Source organism: Motacilla alba, chromosome 1, assembly GCF_015832195.1.
Source record: "Motacilla alba alba isolate MOTALB_02 chromosome 1, Motacilla_alba_V1.0_pri, whole genome shotgun sequence".
NCBI classification, from domain to species: domain Eukaryota; kingdom Metazoa; phylum Chordata; class Aves; order Passeriformes; family Motacillidae; genus Motacilla; species Motacilla alba.
In genome coordinates, this window is record NC_052016.1 from 115,255,244 (window position 1) to 115,279,820 (window position 24,577).

Here is a 24,577-nt window from a genome sequence, read left to right on the forward strand (position 1 = left end):
AGTTCCCTATGCATCCTCCCTCAACGCATTTCAAAGGAAAACAAAGCTTCAGACCCCTCCCATCCTTGCTCACCCCACAGTGCTTGTTCCCCGCTCCAAGTTCCTTTCCTGTGAGTGGATTTCCACACTGGGCACCCACCCTTGTGCCTGTACTCACTCAGAACTCATCTGCTGAAGCCAAGCAAGGCTTTTGCCTGCCATTCTCCTCTTGGTTTCTGCGGGCAGCCCCAGGCTGCTGCCCCTCCTCTTGGGGGACATCCAGTGAGGCAGTGCATACATTACCCAACAGTACAAAACACACAGCATCGTTTCCTTAGTGCTTTAAACATGCTTTCCCTGTTTTGCAACACCACCTGTCACATTCAAAGCATTTTTTTTTCACAATTAAGAGTAACACAGCTTTCAGAATTAAAATAGACAAAAGAATTAGTTATTGGAAATTCAAGGAAAAAAAACCTGTATATAATGAACAAATCCCCCACTGGAACAAGGTGCTGGGCACAGATTCCCATTTCAACACACGGCTTTGTTATTTACATTTAAAGCATCTGGTTTTCTGAGGTTACAATACTTGCATCTTCATAAAGGCAGTGTGGGCTCTGTGACACCCAGAAACTCACCCTGAGCTACTGCTCTGTGGCCAGGTGAGACACAGGAACCTGCCACTGACACCCCTCCACCTCTCCCTCTGGGAATTTTGATAGGACTCCTTCAGCATGAAATTAAATGAACACCAGGAATGTTCATTAGCCTAAGGAGCCTGTTCCTCCTCAGGAAACCACACCACCTGAGCTGCATACCTCTTCTACTCAGAGCAAAACAGGCACATTTTCTTAGTGTAACAATTTTTTTTTTTATTTCAGTTACTTTTTCACATAAAACTTTATGTAAAGCTACAAAAATCGTGAAATGCAGGAATGGTATTAAAACTGCAAACTTAAATGTTTAGATAAAAAAAAAAATCCATCTTTCCCTCCTAACAATGACCATTTAAAACGAACCACATTTTGATGGATTCTTTAATAAACATACCATACACTTCTCAAAAATAAATAAAGAACAACATCAGAAAAACCAATACTATCAACAACATGAAGCATTTAATCATCTTTTTCCTTTTCTTTGAAAGACATAAATGAAATTTCTAGGCACAGTTTTAGGCATTATAGAGGACACAGAGGCAATAGGTTAGTGTGCACTGCGCTGTACAAAAATACAGTCTGAATAAATTACATTGCTAGCCATAAGATTAGACTTCACTTACCAGTCAGTTCATTGCATGTTTAATAATATACAGGTACATGCTAATCCATATATATCATTTATATTTCAAACACATAGGTCTCTCTATATTTGTTTTTAAAATTTACAAAAGCTAAACGAAGTTGTGCAAGAAATCCAGAAGAGGTGCTGGGTATTTGTCAGCACCGGACGGTATACTTTAAGCTTAAAAAATACAAATAACTAGCCCTGCTTGCAATTTGCTATATATATATATATATATATATATATGTATTTATTCATATATATTTGGAAGAAAAAAAATGGATTTGTTGTGGGAGAGAATCATTCTGCCAGTGAGATAAAGTCAAACAACTGAAATAATGGTGACATGACACAAGCACAACAGACAAAATTATTAATTTGTCGTACATACACTCAGAACACAGACTTGCATCTTTTTCATGGCTAAAAAAACCCCAAGAATCAGCAAAAAAGTTGCATTTACCTTTAGTTCCATTCTGAGAAACAGAATGCCTGCCAAAATTTGCAATGGTAAAGAGGAAAAAAAGACACTGCAGCAGCAACCTAAGCTAAAGGCAGGTACCTGAATCCACATACCAAACGCCCAAACACAAAGGTCCTGAGGAGCCTGAGGTGGGTCCTGGTAGACTGCATCACCTTCCAGAGGAAAAGCAGGTGTAGGGACTGAAAATCAGATCTTTGACTCAAGTGTGAATCAAGAACCTTGTCTTTAGGCATTCACGTTTGTAAACTGTTGTGCCTGAAACCTTTCACATTAACAGCCAGTGACTTGCAGAGCACACACCACTCATCTGCATTTGCCTTAGGCCTGGCAGCTGCTTTCACTCAAACTCTACACAGAGAAAACCAATTTGATAAATTAGCGGCTACGATGTGGGTTCAGCATTGAACCTTCTTGGCAGCACAGACCAAGTGCCACAATGCCAGCCCCAAAACACCTTCTCAGAAAGGTACAGACATCTTCTCACAGGGGGCTGCTCTGCCCTACTCTGATTCCCATGCCAAACTACAACGCTCTCCATGCTGCTAAATGAAAGCAGAACTACACAGCTGTTCAGGAAGATACCTAGTGAACTGTATGCTGAATATCTGCCCTAAGTCAGTCTCAGGAAATAAAGCAGAGTTACAAATGCTCTCTTGATGCCTGTGAAATAGCTGGATCCAAGTTTTCCTCCCATCCTTTTTGCTCTCCAGGCATTGCCATGCAGTCCCTTCCACGTCAAGCTGTCATTCTGCTCCATCTAATCTAATCAATCACTGCTGGTTCTGCAGAGGCTTCTGATTCTGAATGTTCTGCCACAGCAGCGAAGACTGGACTCCCGAGCGTGCCCGAGTTTGATAAACCATCTCCAGAAGCCAGCAGTGCTTGCACAGTGCCCTCCCAAGGGCAGCCCCGTGGCCACTGCAGACCCTCAGCACCCCGGAGAGGGTGGCTCAGCAGAAACACAAGAGATGTCATCTTAAGCCAGCAATTCAGGAGCCTTTTCTGGGGAACCAGCAAAACCATCTGTGCAGAGGTGGATGTGCAACCCCAGCATATCTGCTTGTGGAGAGGTCCACGTAGAATATATTTTAAATTTCTCCATTAAAAAAAATAGTTATTTCTAAAGATTAAAATTGTATAAAAATATGCTTATAATTAATTGAAAATATCCAAATAAGCAAATTGTAAACAAAAATAAAAGTGATGCGGATTAAATGCATGTGAGGGTTCTCCCTATTTTATCTTGGGCTTCATTTCATGAGTACAGTCTCTGGATGCTTTCAATGGGAAACATATTAGGCAAGGAGTAATCACATGTACATAGTCACCAAAGAGTCCATTAGAAACTCAGTTTTTAAAAACAAGAGATTACCTCCTGAAGTGCTAATGCTTTAATATGGACATGATGGGGTCTCAGCTGTATTCTTAATAATCAGGGACATTCACAACCTAACCAGATTTTTAAAAAATGTCAGTTTTTTAATTTGCAACACCCTTAGAAAAGAATTTTTAGTAAGTATTATATTACACATGGAATAGCAAGAAGTTATTTTTTTCCAGTTCTACCTTAACTTGATGTGAACTTTTAAGCATTTCCCATAACACAGAGTCTGTACAAGGGCATATACAGAAGAAAAACCATTGTGTGTTTATTTTGTAACACCAATCAAAACTGGGGGTACCAATCCAAGACTTTCAAGAATGTGTACAAAGTTAGTATTTTAACCACTGCATCACAGCTCATATTACAATTTTAGGATGAATCATTTCTCTCCCTCTTCATATATATTTGCATTATATATATATTCATTTATTCTAACAAATACCTTTCAAAAATATAACTGACCTTGTTCCATATGCATTCTTTTCATGCCCATGTTTGCAAGTCAAATGGTTACTCGGGACAACTGCAATTCATTCATACATTTTGGATGTCCCAGGGACAGAACAGGTCTTTTTCTATTCCCTTTTTATCTTCACCCCTCCAGCAAAACACTGAGAGCTGAGGCAACTTCCAGCTACACAGTCAGAAGCACATGTCTCTGGGTTTGGACTCCCTTCAACAGTCTGCTGCAGCTGGCACGGTGATGTCGATTCCTAATTCATGAAATCCTGTGTGGGTTGGTGGCTTGTTTGGGTTTTTCTTTTTTTTTTTTTTTTAATTATTCTACCAGCAGACTGTTGAATGCAGATATCAGACAAGTCATTAACCAGTTACATTCACTGCCCTCAACACAGTCCCTTGCAACTAATTCCTTAAGAGCGCTTTTGAGCAAGTAACAAGGGGCCAACTCAGCCTATTGTACAAGATGCCACTGCCTGCTTATCAGACATCTGAATCCTCTATGATACAGGGAAACTTCTAAACGGAGCCCACACCAGCTGCTCCCCTGCAGGCAGCAGCAGATGCTGGCATTGCATTCCCATTCCAACTAGTTTTCTCACCACGGTCGCTGTCACGTAGATCCTTTTGCTTGTTGTCAGGAGAAATGAAGTTTATGTATCAGCAGCTTGCAGCATCTGCCTATGTAAGGTCAGCAATCCTAGTGTTTGCAGTTCTTCTAAATGCTTGTAAAAGCTGGTTACAGTGTTCACACCCAAAAGGCAAAGGCTATTTTATTGACAGAGCAGACTGTTTGGTGCTCCACAAGTGTTCTAAAAAAACTGTGAGCTAGAAAAGATGGGGTAATCCTTTTTTTTATTTTTGTTTTTCATTAAATGATTCTAGTAATAGTCTTCATAGTTCTTAGGGTTCAGGCAATAAAGAATGGCACCCCCAAATGAAAATATAGTTGCACCCCATGCCAGGCCATAGCCCCAGTTGAATTCATGGTATATTTTCAAGCTGACTGTTTCGATGAACTTGATTGGGTAAAGGACCAAGCTGCAGACCTGGAGAACAACTGAAAGAGAAAAGAAAAATACAAATGTCAGAAGAAGCCTTATTTTGCTTCCCTAAAACAAAGAAAATATCAAATAATTGAAATTCCCATTTAAAATGCTTTTGGAGATTTTAGCTTCTAAGTGCTGCCCTTTTTAAATCACCTTCATTTCATTCACAGAGAACAGAGCAACTCTTCCATACTCCCTCACTGGTCAGCAAATAGTATTGCTGTGATATAGTGACGAGCCTTCAAACGCCCACAAAACAAACAGTGAGAGTAGTATTTCCCAAATTCTTTTCTGTCTCTCCTTTATATTTTAGTTTTCAGTCATTGCTCCTTCCATAACAGCAAAAATTGTTCTATTGCCATTATAAATAAGTCAAAACGAGAAGTGAGAATACATATTAACAAATGTTGCTGAGAATCAAATAATTTACTTAGCCTAGAAATAATTCATTGTCATAGGTGATATATGCTTGTGCTCAGTAGAGACTCAGTGAATCACATATTTCATATTCATTACTGTGTTCTGGAAGCAGAATTAATGACATTCTTGCACAGAATACCAAGGAAACTATAAAATTTGATCAGTCACTAAACTTCAAACAGGCAACTATTACGAATTTAGAGGGTGTGATGAAAGAAGATAATAAAATAGGTCAAATCCAAGACATTAAAAAGCTTCAAAACCATTACTTCCCATAGCATTGTCTCTGAGATCCACAGACACGCACTGGCCATTTCACTCACACACACACCTTTGCCCACTGGCCCCTTTCATTAGCCCTGGAGACGAATGCTCACCCGTCCTGAGGAGAGGACTGGCATGGGGAGATCATATCCCGTGCCCATCAGAACCTCAGTGATAAACTCTGTAAGACACTCACTGGAAAATTCAGCTCATCCACCTTAGCCTACAGAGTGGTCGTTGGACCCTTACTTGAGACTGACAGTCTGAATAATGTTTGCACAGTGGATTTTCTGATGTGGATATCAACATCCACAGGACTTTTTTTTTTTTAATTCTACAGTTATTGAAGTGTTACATAATGTTATTCCATTTGAATATATTTTTTTGTCTGTCAGCAACATTTGAGAAACTCTGGCAGGGTACACTGGGTAAAGCTCCTACTCTTATGAAAAGATTATGCATTCCAGTTCTGTATAATGAGAGCATCTTTACATCCAAAAGCACCTCAACATATGCTCAGCTTTCAGACACATCTTTAAGACCATTCAAGGTCAGAAAGGATTTCTGAAAATGCATGGAAATATTTGAGTTTTTCTGTAGTGCCTTCCTGCACGGGGGAGTGCAGCATCTCTGCTGAGTCAGAAACTGCTCCATGTGTGTCTGTGTCAAGTGCAACCCCGGGAAGTCTCCCCCCTCCACAGTGTAACATATGAAGTATGCTTAATTTCAATCTACAGATTGGACTTGTCAAAACACAACCAAAAAAAAAGTGATTCTCTTGGAAGAGGAACATGTTGCTAAAGCAGCAACACACACAAGAGGGTTTTTGACATTTCCATAGCGAGGGTTCCAGCTTTTCCTGCTATTGATCCAGATATGCCATTGCAGAACTCAGAGCAAGGCTGGTGGGAGCAGCCACCCTACAGAGCACTGTCATCACTTTGCACTGATTTTGCCTTCTGTCCTTGTTGTTCCCTGTAGAGCAGGAAGGGAGCTGTGTAAGCTACAGACAGCAGCCAGCAAAGGTATGAGAAATGACCAGCATGACCCCAAAAGATGTTGAAAGCAATGCCTGCAACTCCTGATCTGTTTCTAAGGAATTTGAAGGAACTCCCCCATTGAAAGGAACTCTCCCATGCCATGCTGAACTGCTTAAGGGAAGTGTGTACTATCTTCCTACAGAAGCACAAGTGTTTTCCTGTAGAAAAAACAGGCTGCAAAGCAAATCTTAAAAAATCTGCCACTCAAATGCTGTTCAGAAAAGACTAATTCTCTCAAACTTGATTGTTCACTTCAAATGCAGACACGTTTTTATGAAGCACTATGATGTTTGCAATATGGGAACAGGAATACTAGTTTTATTCCATTCACATGAAATATAAGCAATTATACATACTCATCATATTAGACATGCAGAAATCATAAGAAATGCTTTAAAAGTAGGAAAATATAATTTCAGTCATCTCTTTTTTTTTCTTCGTACAAATGTTTGACTATAAATTTTGATGTCAAAAAAACCCCACTTATGATGTGGCTTTGTAATTTATCTGTAATTGTGAAAATGCTGCTGCTGGCTAGTAAGTTCTGCACTTCTGTTCTCTACCTCCTGCTCATTTCAGATGAGTAAAGCACTTCATTAATCAATGCTGGGTGTTTCAAAGATTGCCTGAAAAAGTAGCTGCAACAATTACAGGAAAAAAAAATAATTCCTCTTTGCAGTGCCAAGCAAGCTGTCAGTAAGGAGAGTGAACACTAACCTCAGAGATTCAGGACGGACATCAACAAAGAAAAAAACATCATAAAGAGGGCAGTAAGGGCCCAGGACAACATGCTTGGAAAGACATCTTCATGCCTGAATTTCCTCAAAACTGGACCACAGCTGTCACTGTTAGTGACCATCCTGCCTCAAAAAGGAGACTGGAGTACATAACCTAGAGAGTACTTTCCCCAACAGTATTTCTTTGATATTATGACTCTTTTTGCTGCCCTGTAGCAACCTGCCCTACATTCTACTGAAGTCAGTCCTACTTTTTCAGACCATTCCATCAACTGCACAAAATCAAATTCTGGCTTTCAACGTTTCCGCAATTTTTTCTACTTCCACTGTAAAATCGGACAGGTAAACTTTCATTCTCTCTTCCACATCATTACAAAAATAGGCAATAGCACAGAACTGAGGATGCAATCCAGCTGGACTGTGCTCTCTGTATCAGAATTAAAAGACATCTCCTTAAGTATTCTCCAATTATTATCTGCCACCACTTTATATTACTCTCTTACCTGTAATATTTTCACTTAGCCACTGTTTTCCCTATCTTGCATGTAAAAGCATCTTGTGAAATGCATTAAAAGCTCACTAATGTCAACAGGACACTTGTTACAGTAGCACAAAAAGGCAAGCATCTTTAATTTTTTTTTTTTTAATGGACTTCCAGCAAGCACACTTCCTATTTCTGCCCCAAAATCAGACTTGGTTAGCACTTAATAAAACAGTGAGTGTATAATGAAACTCCTGCACTGAAAGGTTTGTGAGCCTGCACTTTGAGGGTGCAGTTTTCGGGGTCAGTTTGGTTCATGAGCTCTAAGACACCCCAGCAGGTCCATGAGCTGGAGACTCCCCTAGACCACAGAGGCACGAGAGCCAAGGTGGCTCCAAGTCAGATTTCCTGACACTGCCTCCCCGTGTGCTCCACATTCTTCCACTACCTGAGGAGTTCCTCTACCTCTCAACATTAAAATACATACTGTCACCTCTAGGAAAACACATTCACATCTTTTCATTGCTTGCTGGCTTATTCTCAGCATCTAGGTTGAATTTCGGTTTTTTTGGTCCCTTTCTTTCTCATCTCTTCCTGTCCTAGTCAGTCAATCTTCTCCCTCACCCACAGAGTTGCTAACTGAAACCTGAAGCTGAGGGCAAAAAACAATAATCAAAACTTGAAGGAAAAGAAAAACAGCCTGGAGCCAACTGTTTAGACTCTTATAAAGCACCTGGAAATAACTTTTCCATTTTGTCCTTTCTTCCACACAGAGACCTGTTCTACCCAACACCCACACATCATTAAACGTCTCTGGGCAATTCATACTCTGCCCTTTTTCCAGAGACAACTGACAGACTCCCAGCCAGAGTTACACAAAATATTTGGTCTTGCTAGAACATTCACAGTCAGGGTGGTGTTTATCCTGAAAGGTTTATAAAATCCACAGATGAAGGCTTGAATCCACGGAAAGCTGCATAAGGCACAAACTGCTTCAATCTTAACTTTCCCCTCTTCAGGGGAAATTCTTTCTATAATTCTTTCAAGATACATCATCCATATTCATCTCTACAATTGCTGACATCAAAGATAAAATCTGTAGAAAATGTCTTATAACAATGTAAGTGTCAAATCCTGAAAGGATTCTCCCCAGATTTTAGATAATGAAGAATGGGGCAGGTTGTCTTGGGCTCATCATCTCTCCTCTCATGTGCTTCAGGTTATGGCTGTTCAAAATGCACATGCACACACACACAGGCAAAGGGAAGATGTAAACACCATCACAAGCTAAAGAACTAATTTAATTTCCTCTTAGATTCAAGTAAGCATTAAACCCCTTCACCATCAACCTTTGTAGTAAAGACCAGAAGCAATTTTATGCAGAGGAGAGCACATGAAGACAAACAGTAGGATTTAAAGAAATCGTTTCTTGTGGAAAGCCATTTCTTTTTTGGGTACAAACTTAACTACTAAACGAGCAACACAGCAAGACAGGCAGGTATGGCTGAATAATTACTGAGTCAACACAATGTTACAAGAAATGAAGCCAAAAGCCAAATAAGAAACCACTAAAAAAATGAAATAACCACATTTCCTTCAAAGTTAACTGCCCAGCATACCCTATAAACCTCAGGATTAACACTGTATTTTAAAACAATGGCACCAGGACCTTTATTCATTTAACCAAGCAAGCAATGGGACATAGAACAAAACCAGACGATTTCCACTCAGGGAATCTGATCCTAGGTTGCTTTAATTTCCTAAAAGCAAATGAAATGTAATCTAGGAATATGTCTTGAGCACATAGACGTGCATCTTGAAGGGCTCAGTTCCATCAAGGCAATGGCATCAGCAGGGGGCAGCAGGAGCCTACCCGGAGCTGTGCTTCATCCCAAACTGCCTCCAATTCCATGCTCTCATCCTCTCATATCCCTCTAAGTGGCTTTTTTTAATACACCCCAAAGGTTCTGTCATCCTCTTCATTAGGGGCTATCAGAAGGGGCTTAAGCTGCTGGCTCCAATGCAGATGTGAGTGACAGGATGAAGGCACACCATGGCTGGTGAGTCTCGGGAGAATGCAAAACATCCGTGCTGACAAAGCCCCAAAGCACCAGAATATATAAAAGGAGATGATTTGATATTGTAATTGCACCTCACTGGACCCGCTTTACAGACAATTCAGATTCTTAGGTCTCCCTTAAGATTTTGTGATAGTTTATATAAACTGTTCCATTTTCGTGTTTTTAAAACCAAACAGGGACTACACCATGACAGCTTGTTAAATTAATAACCAAACAAGATGACACAACAAAATTAATTCCTTATGGCACAGGGGTATATATAAACACCTTGAAAGATAATCCTATTTATTTTCACATGTAGAGCTTCCAGGGTTCACCTTTGGGTATTTATTTCCCTGTTTTAAAATTGCAAAAGAGAGAACATTAAAACAAAAATGGCTTTGCACTAAGAATAAAAATGGGGACATCAAGCAGCACAAAGTCACAGATTAAAAATGGTATTTTGAGATTTATCCTCCATAGGTTTCCCTGCTGCATGCGCTTCATAAAACAATAAATATAATGCAAATAAATAATTGTTTATGGACTAATAATAGTGCAACTGCAAAAATAATTAATGCTTTGCAGAACTTACAGCCTGAGAAACCTCACTGGAATTAAGACAGAAGTAACCAAACACCTCTGAATTAGTATGCAGAACGAGGCATATCTCCCTCCATGAAAGCTCAGCTGCTCTCAGGAATCTCTTTAGTGATGCCAGTGCTTACCTGCAGCAAAGAGCATGACTGCAACTGGTCTGTAGAACCGCCTCCGAGATCCCACGCAGATGGAGATCAGCCCAACCAGGAAAGCTATGAGAATGATGGCAGCACCCCCCAGCAGCAGAGCCAGAGTAGCTATCTGCCAGTCTAGGGGGAAAAAAAACAAAGAGGGGGAAAAAAATAGTAAAATTTCAGTAAAACAAGCCCACAGGCCTGACAGAAACAAGAGAATATGAGGAACACAGAGGCTGCACCGAGGCTCAAGTAAATAAAGAGCTGTGTCTTGGATTTCTTTTCCCCTTAATTAGTGAATCACCTTCATAAAACAGATGTAACTCAGAAGCAAAGTGCCACAACCTCCCACGCTTCCTCAAGCCTTAGCTGGCTTCGTTGGGATTGTGTCTCAAGTAAAACTGACTAATTTGGTCCCCTGGTTTTTATCCAATTTAGAGTGAGAAATTGAGGCTGGCTCAGGATTAGCTGGTGTCGTGTTAGCTGCCCCTCAGTCTGCTGTAGCTTTCTCACAAAAGAGAGTGAAACTCAAACCTCTGCTTGAGCTGATTGGGATGACACAGCAAGGGAAATGCACGGAGCCTCATCACACACACCTGCCCCTTGGGAAGCACCAAGGCCACAGTATGAGTAACAAAACTGAGAGATGCTCAAAGGTTTAAAATATATATATATGTGTATTTTCAACACAAAAAATAGCTGGAAGTCAAGAATTTCTAACGATAGCAATAATCATTAGTTGCAGACCCAGTCAAATCTCAATCCCATTGTAAAATGTCAGTTATCCTCGAGCATCACTTTTTCCTCCCCCAAAGGCAACCTCTGCTCTTGGCCAGGGTATTTTCTGGTTATTCTAATATATAATGAATGCAGCTATAAACACGGTATCTGCAGTCTTGAATCACATAGATCAGAATCCATTTGTAAGCTGATGGCCATGATGCATGTATACAACATCCAAAATCTAACTTAAGAGCTTCTGTGGGACTTTTGAAAGGCACAGGCTTTGGGCTGTCTCTTTTCCCAAAAGAATATCTAAGACCTTTCCTCTCTCCAGCAGCAGGCATCAAGAAAAAGAATCAGATCACTATTTACTGCTTATCACTACTATTTACCAGTTCAAGGAAGATTATATAAATTCAGCTCATGGGAAAAGGACCTATGGATCCTTTGCATCTCACTACTTTGAAAATACTACCAGTCACGTGGCAATCAGAAAAAAATGTCCAAGTTAACAGAAAATAAGATTGTTATTTCCAAATTAAATTTATATATCTTAAGGTTACTAAAACAACAGCAACCACAACAATGAACATCCTCTTTTGGGAATGAGGAAAAAGCACTGTTTTAAACAAACAGTGGATCCAGTTTCAAGAGGAATCGAATGTGCTGAAGATACAGACAGGGCAGCTGTGGAGTCTGGGAATGGAATGCTGGCAGCTATTGTCACCAAAAACCCTCATATATTACATGAGAAAGGATGAAGGCGATTAAAAGAATAAAGTGGGTAGAAGAGCTATAAAAGCATTGCTTGAAAAGAAAGTGATTTTAAAGATGTGTTTGTGCAAGTACACACGTTTATTTTCATTCTTTTCAGAAATCCAGGCATGTCCTTTACTAATAATTTAATTACTAAGTACTCAACCTTCCAAGATATTTTACTCCTTGTTTTCTTACTGGACTAAACCCCAAGGCTGAGACAATCTTTCACTCCGTCATCTCTAAATCTCTAATGCCAGGTTGCTGTGTGTCCCACTGCCACACTGTCACTACTGGGATGGAAATATGATGGTAGGACTGGACAGAGATGCTTCAGTGAGTGGTTTTTAATATTAACATGAGCCTTCAGAAACACTAAGAGGTTAGTGTGCTGATGATTTTGAAAGGATTTTTCCAATATCAAAGTGCATTACAGATATAAAAACCTAAAATAAATAAACAGAATGGATCACTTTGGAAGGATATGAAAGGAATCCTTGCACTAGAAAACTACACAGATACAAAGACCAGCCACATAAATCTATAACTCACTGAAGTTAAAAGACACATAAATTTGATGAAATAAATCAAAGGGCCAGACAGGAAAACTCAGAAACTAAATTTTTTGAAAGTCACCACAAATAATTAAATATTAAATGTTTTTTTAGCATTGATCAGGTGCCAAACTCTAATGCAAAGGGAATGTGCACGACACTGGAGTAGCAACTTAATGGAAAAAAAGGTTAGGCATCCTATTGCTTTCCAAAACCACACTGGAAAAATCACCAAAAAAGTGACAATAAATTAGTCAAAGATTATATAACTGGGGGTTAGAATACAGTTTAACTTCCAGGACAAATATACAGATTTTAGAAAGGTTATAAAATAAACAAACTACCTCACCATAGTACTGATGTGGGAGGTAAAAGGACAAATGAGTGTTGGGAGACACCTACACTCCCAACTAAAAAAGAACTGCCTTGGATAAACAAAATGAATTTCTTGAGGCAGACAATCTACTCGGTGATGCTGACAGCGGGGCAGAACCAAGGCTCCTACTGCTCCTCACCAGCTGGGAGCAGGCTCTGGGTGCTGTGCTGGGGCACGTCTGGGCTGCCTGTTCCTTTCAGTCCTTGCACAGCAGCATGCAGTGCTCCCAGCCTGTGCCTGGAGCTGCAGGGACTCTGGCTGGAGAGCACTGTGAAGATCAGGCACTAGTGCATGAAGAATGCAGGACTGAACTTTCCTACAGTGGCCACCATAGGAACCAGTGTTTAAATCTCCTCATCATCTTGGGAAAATGCCAACTTTCAATTCCAAAAGCTATTTGATCTGGTAACAAAACAAAGCTAACGGTGGACTAAGAAAGCAAAATCTTCTGCGTGAGTCTTCTACTTAATAGCAATTTTTATTTTTTTTTTTAATCCAGGCCATTGGACTTTACAAAAAATATAAGGAAGATCCAAAGGAAATAGAACTACTACCTCTGAAGGCAGAGCACCCTGTAAATCAAACATCTACAATATAAACACATACAGCAAACACAGTTTTCCTACAATAAAGATCTGTAGTGTTTCTCAGACTACCCAAGAGTGATTTACAGGACACAGCACCAGAAGGGGATCAGAGATTGTTCTGTTACACAGTGCTACTGATACACAGAACACAAACATCATAAACTGATTTTAGAGCATCCAAAATGTGTGTGTACCTCTTCCAGGCGTGCACCAATCTTGCACAAAAGTTACTAATAAGAACTGTAAGTTCAGGAGCCTCAGCAGTTCAGGGAGACTGCTTGTTCTCAGAGACAGAAATATGCAAAACCACAAGTAAAATGGGGCTTTATAGATGATAATTGTTACTTTTCTGCATTCAAAACACAATTGGTTACACTTGAAGAGTACACATCAGTCTTTTTTTCACTGTACACCACTCCAGGTTTTTTAAACTACACCTCCATTATCTAAGCAAAATATTAGGAACTAGCAAAACTCACAGAACTGTTAATAAACTTCTAGACTTTAAAAAGCACTGTGATCCAATGTCATGCCCAAGTAAGATTTCCTTTATTGGTTTAGATAACTTTAGATTTTTTCAGTGTTCCACCATTTTAGCAATACATTAAGAACTACACCAGTAGAGCCACCCCTATTCCATCCAAACTAGAATTAAGACATTTTTGACAATTGTTAAGAAACTCGAGAGATTTCTTAAGAAAAGGCTCACTTAATGTATCCTATTTCTAGGTGTGAAAATCCCCAAGAAGCATCCCAATGTCTATAACTATGAGGAAGATTTGCTGCAGTTCTGACAGTGTTTGCATATTTTTAACTGTAACAATCTGCCCATTAGTTTGGGGATGTGGGCTTCAGTATTTGGAAATATATATAAATACAAACCCAGTCACTTGAGACATATTTTCAATACATATTTGCTGACAAATTTATTAAAATTACCATCTTCAGTCAAAAAAAAAAAAAAAAAAAAAAAAAAGAAAAAGCCACCAAACCATGATGATACTGTTTCTTTTCAGTTAGTTCCTCACACAACAGTCAGTGCCTTCCTGGGGACAGCTTGGTCTCCTGGCTGTGTGGAAATTCTGCCTGTTTCTCAGTGACCCAGAGGCACAGTATCAACTGTACAGTGACATTTCTAACTCTCCTCCCTTCTTTCCCCAAAAGAAATGACCCAAGGCTTTAAGATGTAATTTTTAATTAAGAGCAGTGCTAGTTCCTCAATTCCTTGGAAAAAATAATACTTCACTACTAGGAAAAAATTAGAGAAAGCCATAAAAGAAGAAGAAATCACATCAAAGTCATGAAATGTGTATTTTAATAACTAGGTCCTTTTTTTTTAATACAAGAGAAATCAATGCAAAAGGCTAGTATAGATGTAATGTTTTCAGTAAGGTACCCCAAAATTAAATATTTTTTTCAACATGGTATTCTACCAAGTAAAAGAAGTAGAAGTGGTGGGCATAGAAACATACTGTGGAATATGTGAAGCATTTGTGTATAGGGCTTTTCCAGACAGTGCATGTGAGCTGAGTTAATTTCCTAAGAAGCAATCAAATATTCCTTTTTTTCCATACAATGGCTCTTCACCAAGTCTTCTCATAAAGGATGAAGTACCAAAATGCATGCAGCTGTTAAATGATGAAGGCAAAGCCTGACCTTCTAAACAAAACAAAATCTTGGTTAGAAAAAAAACCACAACACTCAAGTAAGTTGTTTTGAGTCATTGCAATGCTTCTATTTATCAAGTACCTGCCCTCAGACAATAAATACTCTACGAAATTGCAATATAGCATTTAAAAGCAAGAATATTTATTTTGAAAGATGTGTGAAGCAGAGAAACTTGAGGCACCCACACGTAAGAAATTAAATGTAACCCACTGAGTATCATAAAAATCAACTTAAATAAATAGGATACCTGGAGATATTCCTAATAGCTTCATATTCAAACTTTGATATCAAATAGCCAACAAAAGTTTACAACGCGTAGCGTATATATAAAAACACAAAGGCAAACTCTAGCTCCTAAAAGTGCTTCGGCTGCATGATCAATGAGACTTCTCCTTTCTTCAGCAGGACCATGAGCAGAGGCTCTGTGCAAGGTGAAGGTCCCCTCAATCCCGTGGCAAAGCTGAGGTACAGCAGGGGCCATTAAGTTCTCACATCAAATTACTGCAGAGGTCACCTCTGGAGCCTCAGCCTGAGGCAGAGTGAAGGTTTCAAGGAGCTGCTCAGAAGAATTCTGCCCTGGGTGAGCTGGGAAGCCCAGTGCCTGTAAGTTCCTGCGTGCACCCTTCCCTGCTCCTGTACAGGCAGCCTGCAGGTGCAGTCCTTTGGGGTCTCACAATGGACACTTCCACACGCTGCAGGCACAAGAGCTTCCTGCAAGAGCCACTCCAAACCTCCACAAATTGCTCCAGCCACAGTCTCTCACAGTGGAGCCTTGTACAAAAATGACAATAAATATTTTCTGCTCATTGATTAGTACAGTATGTTTATTAGTGCTGGCTGCTGCACAGACATACTCTGGTTTGTATATTTTCTTTTCCTTTTATGGATTGAGAATAAGATTTTCCTGAAGAAGAAAATTACTTGTGCTTGTGGCTACTGAGGTCACTCAGACACTTGGAAAGCATTACCAGAGCTACAGAAACCAGCCAGCTCTGGCTGAAAGCATAATTTCCTTGAGAGAACTCACTTTACACCAAGGCATTCTTTTAAAAGCCATAAATTTAAACAAATGAAACAGCTACATTAAGTCACAGATCTGTTAAAAAGAAGAACATGACATTTTCCCTAAGAAACCTGTCCTCATCCACACACAGCAGCACACGGGACAAGCCCTGGATAACCCAAGTGCTGCACATCACCCGTGGGACCAACAGGAAGACTTTCCCACAGCTCCAACACACCAGGACACTGACAACACCCAAAGAGAAATGTAAGCATTTTATGCTGGGTGCCAAAATCCCTCACTGCCTCCTGAGGATAATTCAGAGGGTCTACACAAGGCAGCAGTCTTTTTGCATTTACTGTACAAGAGGCTTGCAGGTGATTTAGTGCTCCTGATGCTGAGTGGAGACTCACTTAGAATCAAAGAAAAAGAGAACAAGCAGAGAGACATCCAAAAAAACTGCTTTCTGGTGAAGACCCTGTGTCTTACAGAGGTGCAGAATGCTAATGGATAACGAGGGCAGCCAAGCAGTAAAGGAGGAAAGGCAGGTAACTCCTCAGCTGCCATACACCAGGGGCTAGAGAGCTTTTCAGAAGGTGCAAGGCCTTGGCTTTCCAGCTCTGGCTCCAGACTCTAACCTCACACCTCTGATCCCTTTCCCCAGTGGGATTTCCTGATTTCTAAGGTAAGCTGTAACTGCCCTCCTCCGTCTGCTAGACCCACGGCACAGAAAGATTTCTGAGGTCCAGGAACAAACAGGTACAAGGAAATCCAGATCTGAGCCTTGCTCCAGAGAGCCTCTTATCTGAGTGGTCCCTTCCAATGCTCTGTTGCTGCTGATGCACAGGAATGCTGACCGTTACTCAGGGCTCTCTCACCTTTGAGGGAAAAGGCCCTGGCAGCTCCCTTCAGAGCTGCAACCCTCGCACCCGGGCTCCTCCTATGGCTTTCCCCTTCTCCAGGAGCAAGGTAGCTGGGATGAGAGAGGAAGAGGCCGACTATTCCAGGCAGGATAACAGCCTGCTGCCAGGGTGCTCCAGACAGAAGGTGCTCTCCTCCCAGCTGGAGGAGGTCTGGGGGAGGAACTAGGCAGCCACAGTGCAGGCTGTTCACCTTGCCATGGAAAGCAGCATCCCCCCCCTTCCACCCAAAGATGCCGTTGGGAGTGCAGGGGACAATTTGGATATATCTGTAAAAATATGGGAGGAAACTCCACTGCTGGGTCAAAGAGACAAGAAGACAACAAAGTGGTCTCAATGCCTGGGGGGTGCAGATGCATGAGCAACATGAAACACAGCAGGTGCTCGCTCATCTGCCACAGACACAAACCTCTCCTGAAGAATCAAGCTTGCATTCCTCATTTATATGAAATATATACACTTTGTAGAGGTGTGGGCTGGGGTGAGGAATGCTGTATGTCTGCTCTGTGGCCTGCCTTTATTTCTAAAATCACCAAGTCTTTTAAGCACAGCACAACTTCAAATAAAAAATTAAATGGTGCCATTATATAGATCTTTATTTTACCATTTATAAGCAACACACATTGCACACTGCTTTTGCCAACAGAGGACTTCAAGACAAGCACAGCATTACAGAAAATAATGTAATCTATAATTCATTCACAGAATAGTACAGCATGTACTCAGGCATTTCCTCTATTGGATACACAGCATTCTTCTGAGATTAGCTTGTTACTATGTCATTTTAATTATTGGATATTCATTCATTCATTCAATAAAAATAATAAAAAACCCTCAAACAACTGCACACACCCACAACTTTGAGAACTTCACAAAAACCTGGAACTCTTAGAACTCTGCCATTAGGAAAGAAGTGTGGGAGATGTGTTATACAAGCTTTTCACAGCAAGCTCAGTATTTCTGACCTCTTCTATAAAAGCTACTACTTTTTAGCAATCTGAAATACTATGCTTTGCACTGGAACTGGAAGTAACTATTCTCCACAGTTATCAAAGTTCTTCCAGAAAACTGCCAATCTTCTGCAACTTTCAAATCTCATTCCATTGTTCCTTGAGGAAAAACAATTAGCATTTTAAAGAGTTTGAGGTATACTTCCCATCAGAATGATGACTTTAAGTGGAGCAAGTGAAATACATAAAGCAATATAGCTGGTTGGACTTTACCACTTCTCCTGTTACCCTGAATCTTATGTGGGCATCTTGGGCCACAGATCAGTAGCAGAGGCAAGGCCACTTTGTAAGCAATTCTAAATATAAAAATCTCATCAAATATTAAAACTCCTTGCATTATCCCTAACACCAGGGACATCATATTTAATCCACAAAACTTCAAGCAACAGAATACATTACTGATTTTAAAACTGCAATGAACAACAGCAGTAGCAATAACCCACTATAGCTACAAGTCTTTGTTTATTTTTTAAGAGTATTGTCACTGATAAGGTGTGTAGTGCTCCTGCCCTGAACAACTCACATAAACATCACAGGTGTGCTCTAACCATGTCTCTTCCTGCTTGGAGAAGGGTGGTTGCAATGGCAGCCTCCACCATACCAAAAGGCCCAGACTGCTGAACAGGATCTGCTGCTCCCATGGCCTTGGGTCCATTTGTAACAGAAGGAGCATTCCCTAAAATATTCTATCAGGGGCTGCTGTGAGGGGTAGTTAAGCCAATTCAAGGCCTTCTGCACAGTCTGAAGAAGCCAGAGAGACATCAGGCATAAACAGAGTGTCAGTCATCACAGAATCACAAGAATCATTTAGGTTGGGAAGGACGTCTGGAAGTCACCTAGTTCAGCTCCCCATGGAAAATAGAGCCAACCTTCAAGTCAGACTCAACTTCAAAATTAGATCAGCCTGCTCAGAGTCTTAAACACTGAGTGTGAAGTAGTATGGCTTTTGATTTTACATCCATCTTCAAATAAAGTGCTGGGGATGATTATTAGAGTTAATACACAAAATGAAAGACTACAGTATTCAAAACCAGAAGGAATGTTTTATTAATTCTTCCTCAGATTGTATGAGCCACTTTTTTCAGGTAAGTAAAATCACATTCATTTTTCTGTTATTTTATAGCAAACTACCAGCCTTGCTGAGCTTTTTACAAATACATGTCAACATCAAATCTGAGCAGTGATCCAGATTTTCTAATGAGGAAGCTGCTTTTGAGCTAGCAATTTCCCCTTGGAACAGCTCCTTAGATTCTGAATAAGGAGATACCATCCAAGACTATTCCGGCATGTCAATTCAGATATTTGCATCTAATGTGTAATTAAGGTTAAGCCCCTTGAAGTGCTACTCAATGAACAGCCTCTGATGCTGTTTTTAAGAATAAATTGGAACAAAATTACAAGCATAAAACTAGACTCCGGTTGTTTACTGCACTATGCTACAGGCTAAGCCCACCTTCATTGTTTGCTCATCACAAAGTTTCATACACATTCCGAGACTCTGTTGCATGTATTTCCTGGAGATGTTTTGTTTTTCAAGTATTCATGGGCAGTTCTAAAAGGGCATCATATTCTTGAAGAAAACTGGATGTTGCATAAAGAAATCCAGAGGTTGTAAAGTAACAAAGCCATATACCCCACGTTCACCAAAATGAATACAGCTAATCAAAACCATTCAGATGTATTTTTACAGACGCTGTTTTCACAATAAACAGAAAGGCTGCAAAGGAGCCGTTGTTTTCTATGAATAGCATAGACACGTATCTAAGTCAAAACAGACAATGTTCACCTGCAGGTCAGATTCTATGGAGCCCTTTATTTCTTCTACATTACATTTGTGCATCTTTGATTTAAAGAGCCATAGTGGCTGCAGTCTATTGCACAAATCCAAATTTCCTGTTATTAATCTGCAGGAAGAAGAACAGTACCTGTGCAGGTATAGATACACCAGGCAATTTTATACAGGATGCATTTAATTTTAATGCTGTGACAGAAATAAATATTCATATATAACTCCTGATAAATCTGTAAATGAATCATCAAAAACTAGATATAGTGCATTTCATATAATGTATAAAAAATAAATTTGTTTAAAGACACACAAGTTTAAAATACAGTTGGTCTAAAGGCAACTTGTGTATTAGCCAAGGTAAACTTTGATCACAGAAAACAGCTAGATGCCAAGACAGGTGGTGAAACTTCAGAGCTTTACAATTGCATTTCTGAATTTCAAGATTTTGTAATGAAGCTTTCCACACTGGCAACTTTGTTATTCATCTCCTGAAGTTGCTGCTAGTGGAAGATTTACCCAGATCCTAACGACTCCAAAAAAAAAAAAGGCAAATTAAGATGAGATATTTTATAATTTTCAGATGTCAAAAAATTAATTTGACTCACTATACTTTACATACTTGAACCAAAATTATTGTGAAGTACTTCCACAAGTTGAAATGTAGTATTTGAGCAAACAATACTTGCAAGTTACAAAAAAGCCATTGGAACAGCGAAAGAACAAATGTGAACACGTGCTCCAAGCACTTGCAATGCTCCAGGAAAAATGAGATTATTCCCTGCTACAACAGCCAATGCAACCATGCTCTCTGCATTTCCTTCTGCTCTCCACTACCAAGCTGCCCTTCCGACAGCAGTCAGGGGTCCTATGTCTAATTACAACAGAAGTTTTTAATTAAACCTGGAATATGCTTTAACAGCTTCTGATATGAGCATGCCCTTGATGGTGCCACTTGAGGTGCTCTCCTCCAAGGGATGATGAAGTAAGTCTCTTAAAACCATGGGTGTAGATGCCTTTCTTCCTGTGTGTGCTGCTGCTGCTTCTCACAGCTAGCTGCAAAGCTGCCTGCACCGGTATCCAGCTAAAAGAGCTTTCCCTGTGGGAGCCCTCCAGGCTCTGCAAAATACTGCTTGCTGGATTCACAATGGAGGCGGAAAGCACACTTAAAATATTAATGCCAGCACACAAAACGGTCTCAAATATGAGCCCAATGCAACGTGGTGAACTCAGTGGGAGCCCTCCTATTGGCTTTAATGGCAATTGTACCACGGTAGCAAAAGGCAAGAGGAAAACAGAGCATTTCTCATATTTCAGGTCTGCTCAGAATGCAGCGCTCGGTGCTGAACACGAGGAAAGTGAAGGGTTTGTCCCAGTCACCTCAAGTAAAACAATCATTCACCTCTTCCACAGCAGCTTGTGAAACCTGCCTCTGCTAGACTGGAAGGTATTTGAGGAAAATGGGTAAAGCTCATTCGAGGAACTTGAATCAAACTGGATAGGCAGGAATTTGTGCACATGATAGCAGAAGGCACCAGCAGAGGACAGACCAGATTTTCAACACACGGCATCCCATGAAAACTACATCTCATCCTATCCATCCTCACCCATTCACCTCCCACATCCCCACGGACAAGCAGGTGAGCAGTAGAGGAACAAGAGAGACTAGTGTCCCTTTATGCTGTTCCATAAGCTGTCCTGCTTCTCTCCCGTGCCACTTTTGTGTGTGTGTGTGTGCACACGCATGCGTGACGGGGAGATGGATGGAGGGGGAGCCCAGTGGAGCGTGGGGAGCTGGGGGCACTGGAAGCAGGTTCTCATTCAAGCCATCTGAAAAGTCTTTCTGTAATCAAGGGGATACTATTTCAGGAGACAGGGAGAAGGGGCAAAGGATTCACGTTGCTAAGGAGACACGTAGAAGCTGACATTCCTACATAAATTTCCATTTATACCAGGGAAGGAAAAGAAAGCACTCTAAACTTTGTGCAGATACCCTGGTAACTGACTGAAACCGGCATTTCTTTACAATCCATTTTATGTTACTTAAAACAAAATTCCAAACATTTAAATCCTCAAATATTACTACAGACTACAGAAAAAACAAAGCAAGCACAGCAGCAAAGGAACCCTAGTAATTCCAGCTCAAACTGAGATCAGTTATTTCCCAGAACCTATACAAGGACTTCAGAGAACACAGGAAAACAAAACACACCAAGAATATAGTCAGTCCTTGGCTTTCCCTCCCAAAACACACATCTTGTCCCTGAACGATTTACCCAAAGAGTGCAGCAATCCAAACAAGATGATTTATCAATGCAAGTGCATGTGTGTGGACAGGCATAGGGATAAAAGCGATGTGGGGGGAGGCTGGCTGCATTTGTCAGTGTTTCTGTTAGGGCTCCAGAAGTTGCTATCAGGCATAAATAAAACCACCCATGAAAACCAAAACAATTATCACACCGCAAAAGAATTTACTGAAGAATATTCAACAGGCAGCTTGTTTTTATAATTCTCAACCCGTTTCCGAAGTACTCCAAGCAATAGTGAAATGACGTTAAAAAAATAATCTGTGATCAAAGACCTAAAAAGGTGAAGAACGAACGAGCATCAAGAAATCACAACGGGGACTGTGGCATGAAGGCAAAGGAGCGTGAAAGACGATGGGGAGATCAGTACGTGCTACAGAAAGACACACATAAGCACACTCGGCGTGACGGAGAGAGTCCAAGCCCAGGCGTCCCCGCTCTGGACAAAGCAGCAACCGGTTTTGCTTTAGGAAGCCCCAACTTTCCAGAACCTGAGACTTCTCAGATGGGGGCGGAGAGGCAGTACAAGATACTCGAGCCCAAACAGTTTCTCACTGTATAGGGAAGCTACCACACGGAAAAAAATAATCAAAACTAGTTTAAACTAGGGATCTTTTGTGACAGTACCACGGCACATACGGAACCAGTCACCGTGCGTGGCTCGTTTCGCTCACGGAAGCCTCACACCTCCCGGGCACCATCCGAGCCCCTCCTGCACACGCCGAGCGCCGCCGCCTCCGCCCCAGCCCGACCCCGGCCAGACGCGGGTCGGGCAGGAGGATGGGGACGGGTGAAGAGGCTGGGAAGGGAAGGGAAGGGAAGGGAAGGGAAGGGAAGGGAAGGGAAGGGAAGGGCGGACAAAGGTGCAGGGCACTCCTCCCGGCGGCAGCGGCGGCCGGAGCCGGGAGCCGCCGGGCGGGGACCAGGGGCGGCAGGGGGCGAAGAGGAGAAGCGGAGCGGGCAGCGGGGCACGGCCCGGGCACTGCTCCGGTCCGGGGGGACCGGCCCCAGGAAGGGCTGGGATACGGTCCCGAAGGAGACTAGGTGAAGGAGAGGCAGCTCGAGGGATGCTGTGGGTCAGCCGGGGCACGGCGAGGGGAAGGAATTTTCAGTGCCCGGGGTGCGGCCGAGGGAACGGGAGGCGGGCGGGGAGGGGGAAAGCAGCGAGGGCTGGCGGCGGAGGGGAGCGGGGCAGCGGGGGCAGCCGAATCTCACCGCTGTGCAGCGTCGACTCGCAGAGCCAGCTGTCCAAGTTGCCGGGCTTGCGGCAGGACTCCCAGAGGGACAGGTAGTACTGGTGGTCCGCCGTCACCCAGGCGGGGCTCAGCACAGCTCCCAGGTCCAGGCACAGCGCCAGAAAGATGCACACCAGCCCCACCAGCTTCAGCGGGGTCAGCACTGAGACGCGCACCTCCTCCATGCCGCTGCCGGCCGAAGCCATGGGGCCCAGGGGAGACGAGGAGCACGCGTTGCCGCCAACCCCGAGGGGACCGGGAGCGAGAGCCCAGCTCCGCGCAGAAGGGGCGGGCGGCGGGAGAAGCGGCGAGACCAGCGCTGTCTAACGGCGGCGAGAGGCGTTCGCAGGCGGCAGCAGCGCCGCTCCCTCCCGCCCGCCTCCGCCGCGCTCCCGCCCCGGTGTATCAGGTGCAGCCGCCACCCCGGCCCTCCGGCGCCGCCCGGCGCGGCCCGGCCCGGCCCGGCCTGCGCGCTCCGCCCCGAGCCCGCCCCTGCCGGGGGAGGCCGGGGGAGGCCGCGCTCGGCGGGGAAGGGGCGGGGGCGCGGCCCCTGCCAGCCCCGCTCCGCCCCGCCGGGGGCGGCTTTGGGGAACTTCGAGCGGCCGCAGGCGGCGCCCGGAGCCGCTCGCATCGCCTCGGTTCCCGGCGACCCCCGGCGGCCTCCCCGCGGCCTGGGCCGCGCCGGGAGCGGGACAGCGCCGGCCCTGCCCCGGCCCTGCCCCGGCCCTGCCTCAGCCCTGCCCCCGGCCCTGCCCCGGCCCTGCCCCGGCCCTGCCCCGGCCCTACACCCGGCCCTGCCCCGGCGGTGCCGCGGTCCCGCCGCAGCCCCGGTGTGGCGGGCACTGAGGGGGTCCCGGCCCGCACCCCCGGCCCCGCCGCGGCATCGCTGCAGCGAGACACCGGGCGAAAGGAAAGGATTAGCCGTGCCTGCCCTTGATTCTTCTTCTGGAGTGACCTTTAAATCACAAGATATTAGTGGGGGGTTTAAGAAAACAATTCAGCGTTTCATTATTCATCTGTGGACTTACCTGCGATCCGCGCTTCCGTCTCCCGTCAGCGGCGTTGCTGATCCCAAATTAAATCTTTGAGGAAGGATAAGTACTTTGCCCGGTTTCCACTTAGCCTCTGTTTATTTTGTTTAATTAGCACTGAGGTGCTGAGAATGTCAAGGGCAAATGTTTAGGTTAGGTATTAAACAAGGTACCAGTATAATTCACTGTCTGAAGCAGCTCCTCCTCGAGATACAAATACACAGAGGCACGAAGGTGGAGTGCA

General features: G+C 42.8%; 1 protein-coding gene across 1 annotated transcript; it reads right to left on the reverse strand.

Moving 5' to 3' along the window:
• Positions 1–833: 833 nt before the first annotated feature.
• TMEM47 (transmembrane protein 47) lies at positions 834–23,799 on the reverse strand. The gene is made up of 3 exons (XM_038143827.1): positions 23,283–23,799; positions 10,373–10,513; positions 834–4,653 (listed from the first exon to the last, which is right to left on the reverse strand). The coding sequence occupies exons 1-3, from the start codon at positions 23,506–23,508 to the stop codon at positions 4,475–4,477; spliced, it is 546 nt and encodes a 181-aa protein (XP_037999755.1). The 5' UTR covers positions 23,509–23,799; the 3' UTR covers positions 834–4,474.
• Between the last annotated feature and the right edge of the window lie 778 nt (positions 23,800–24,577).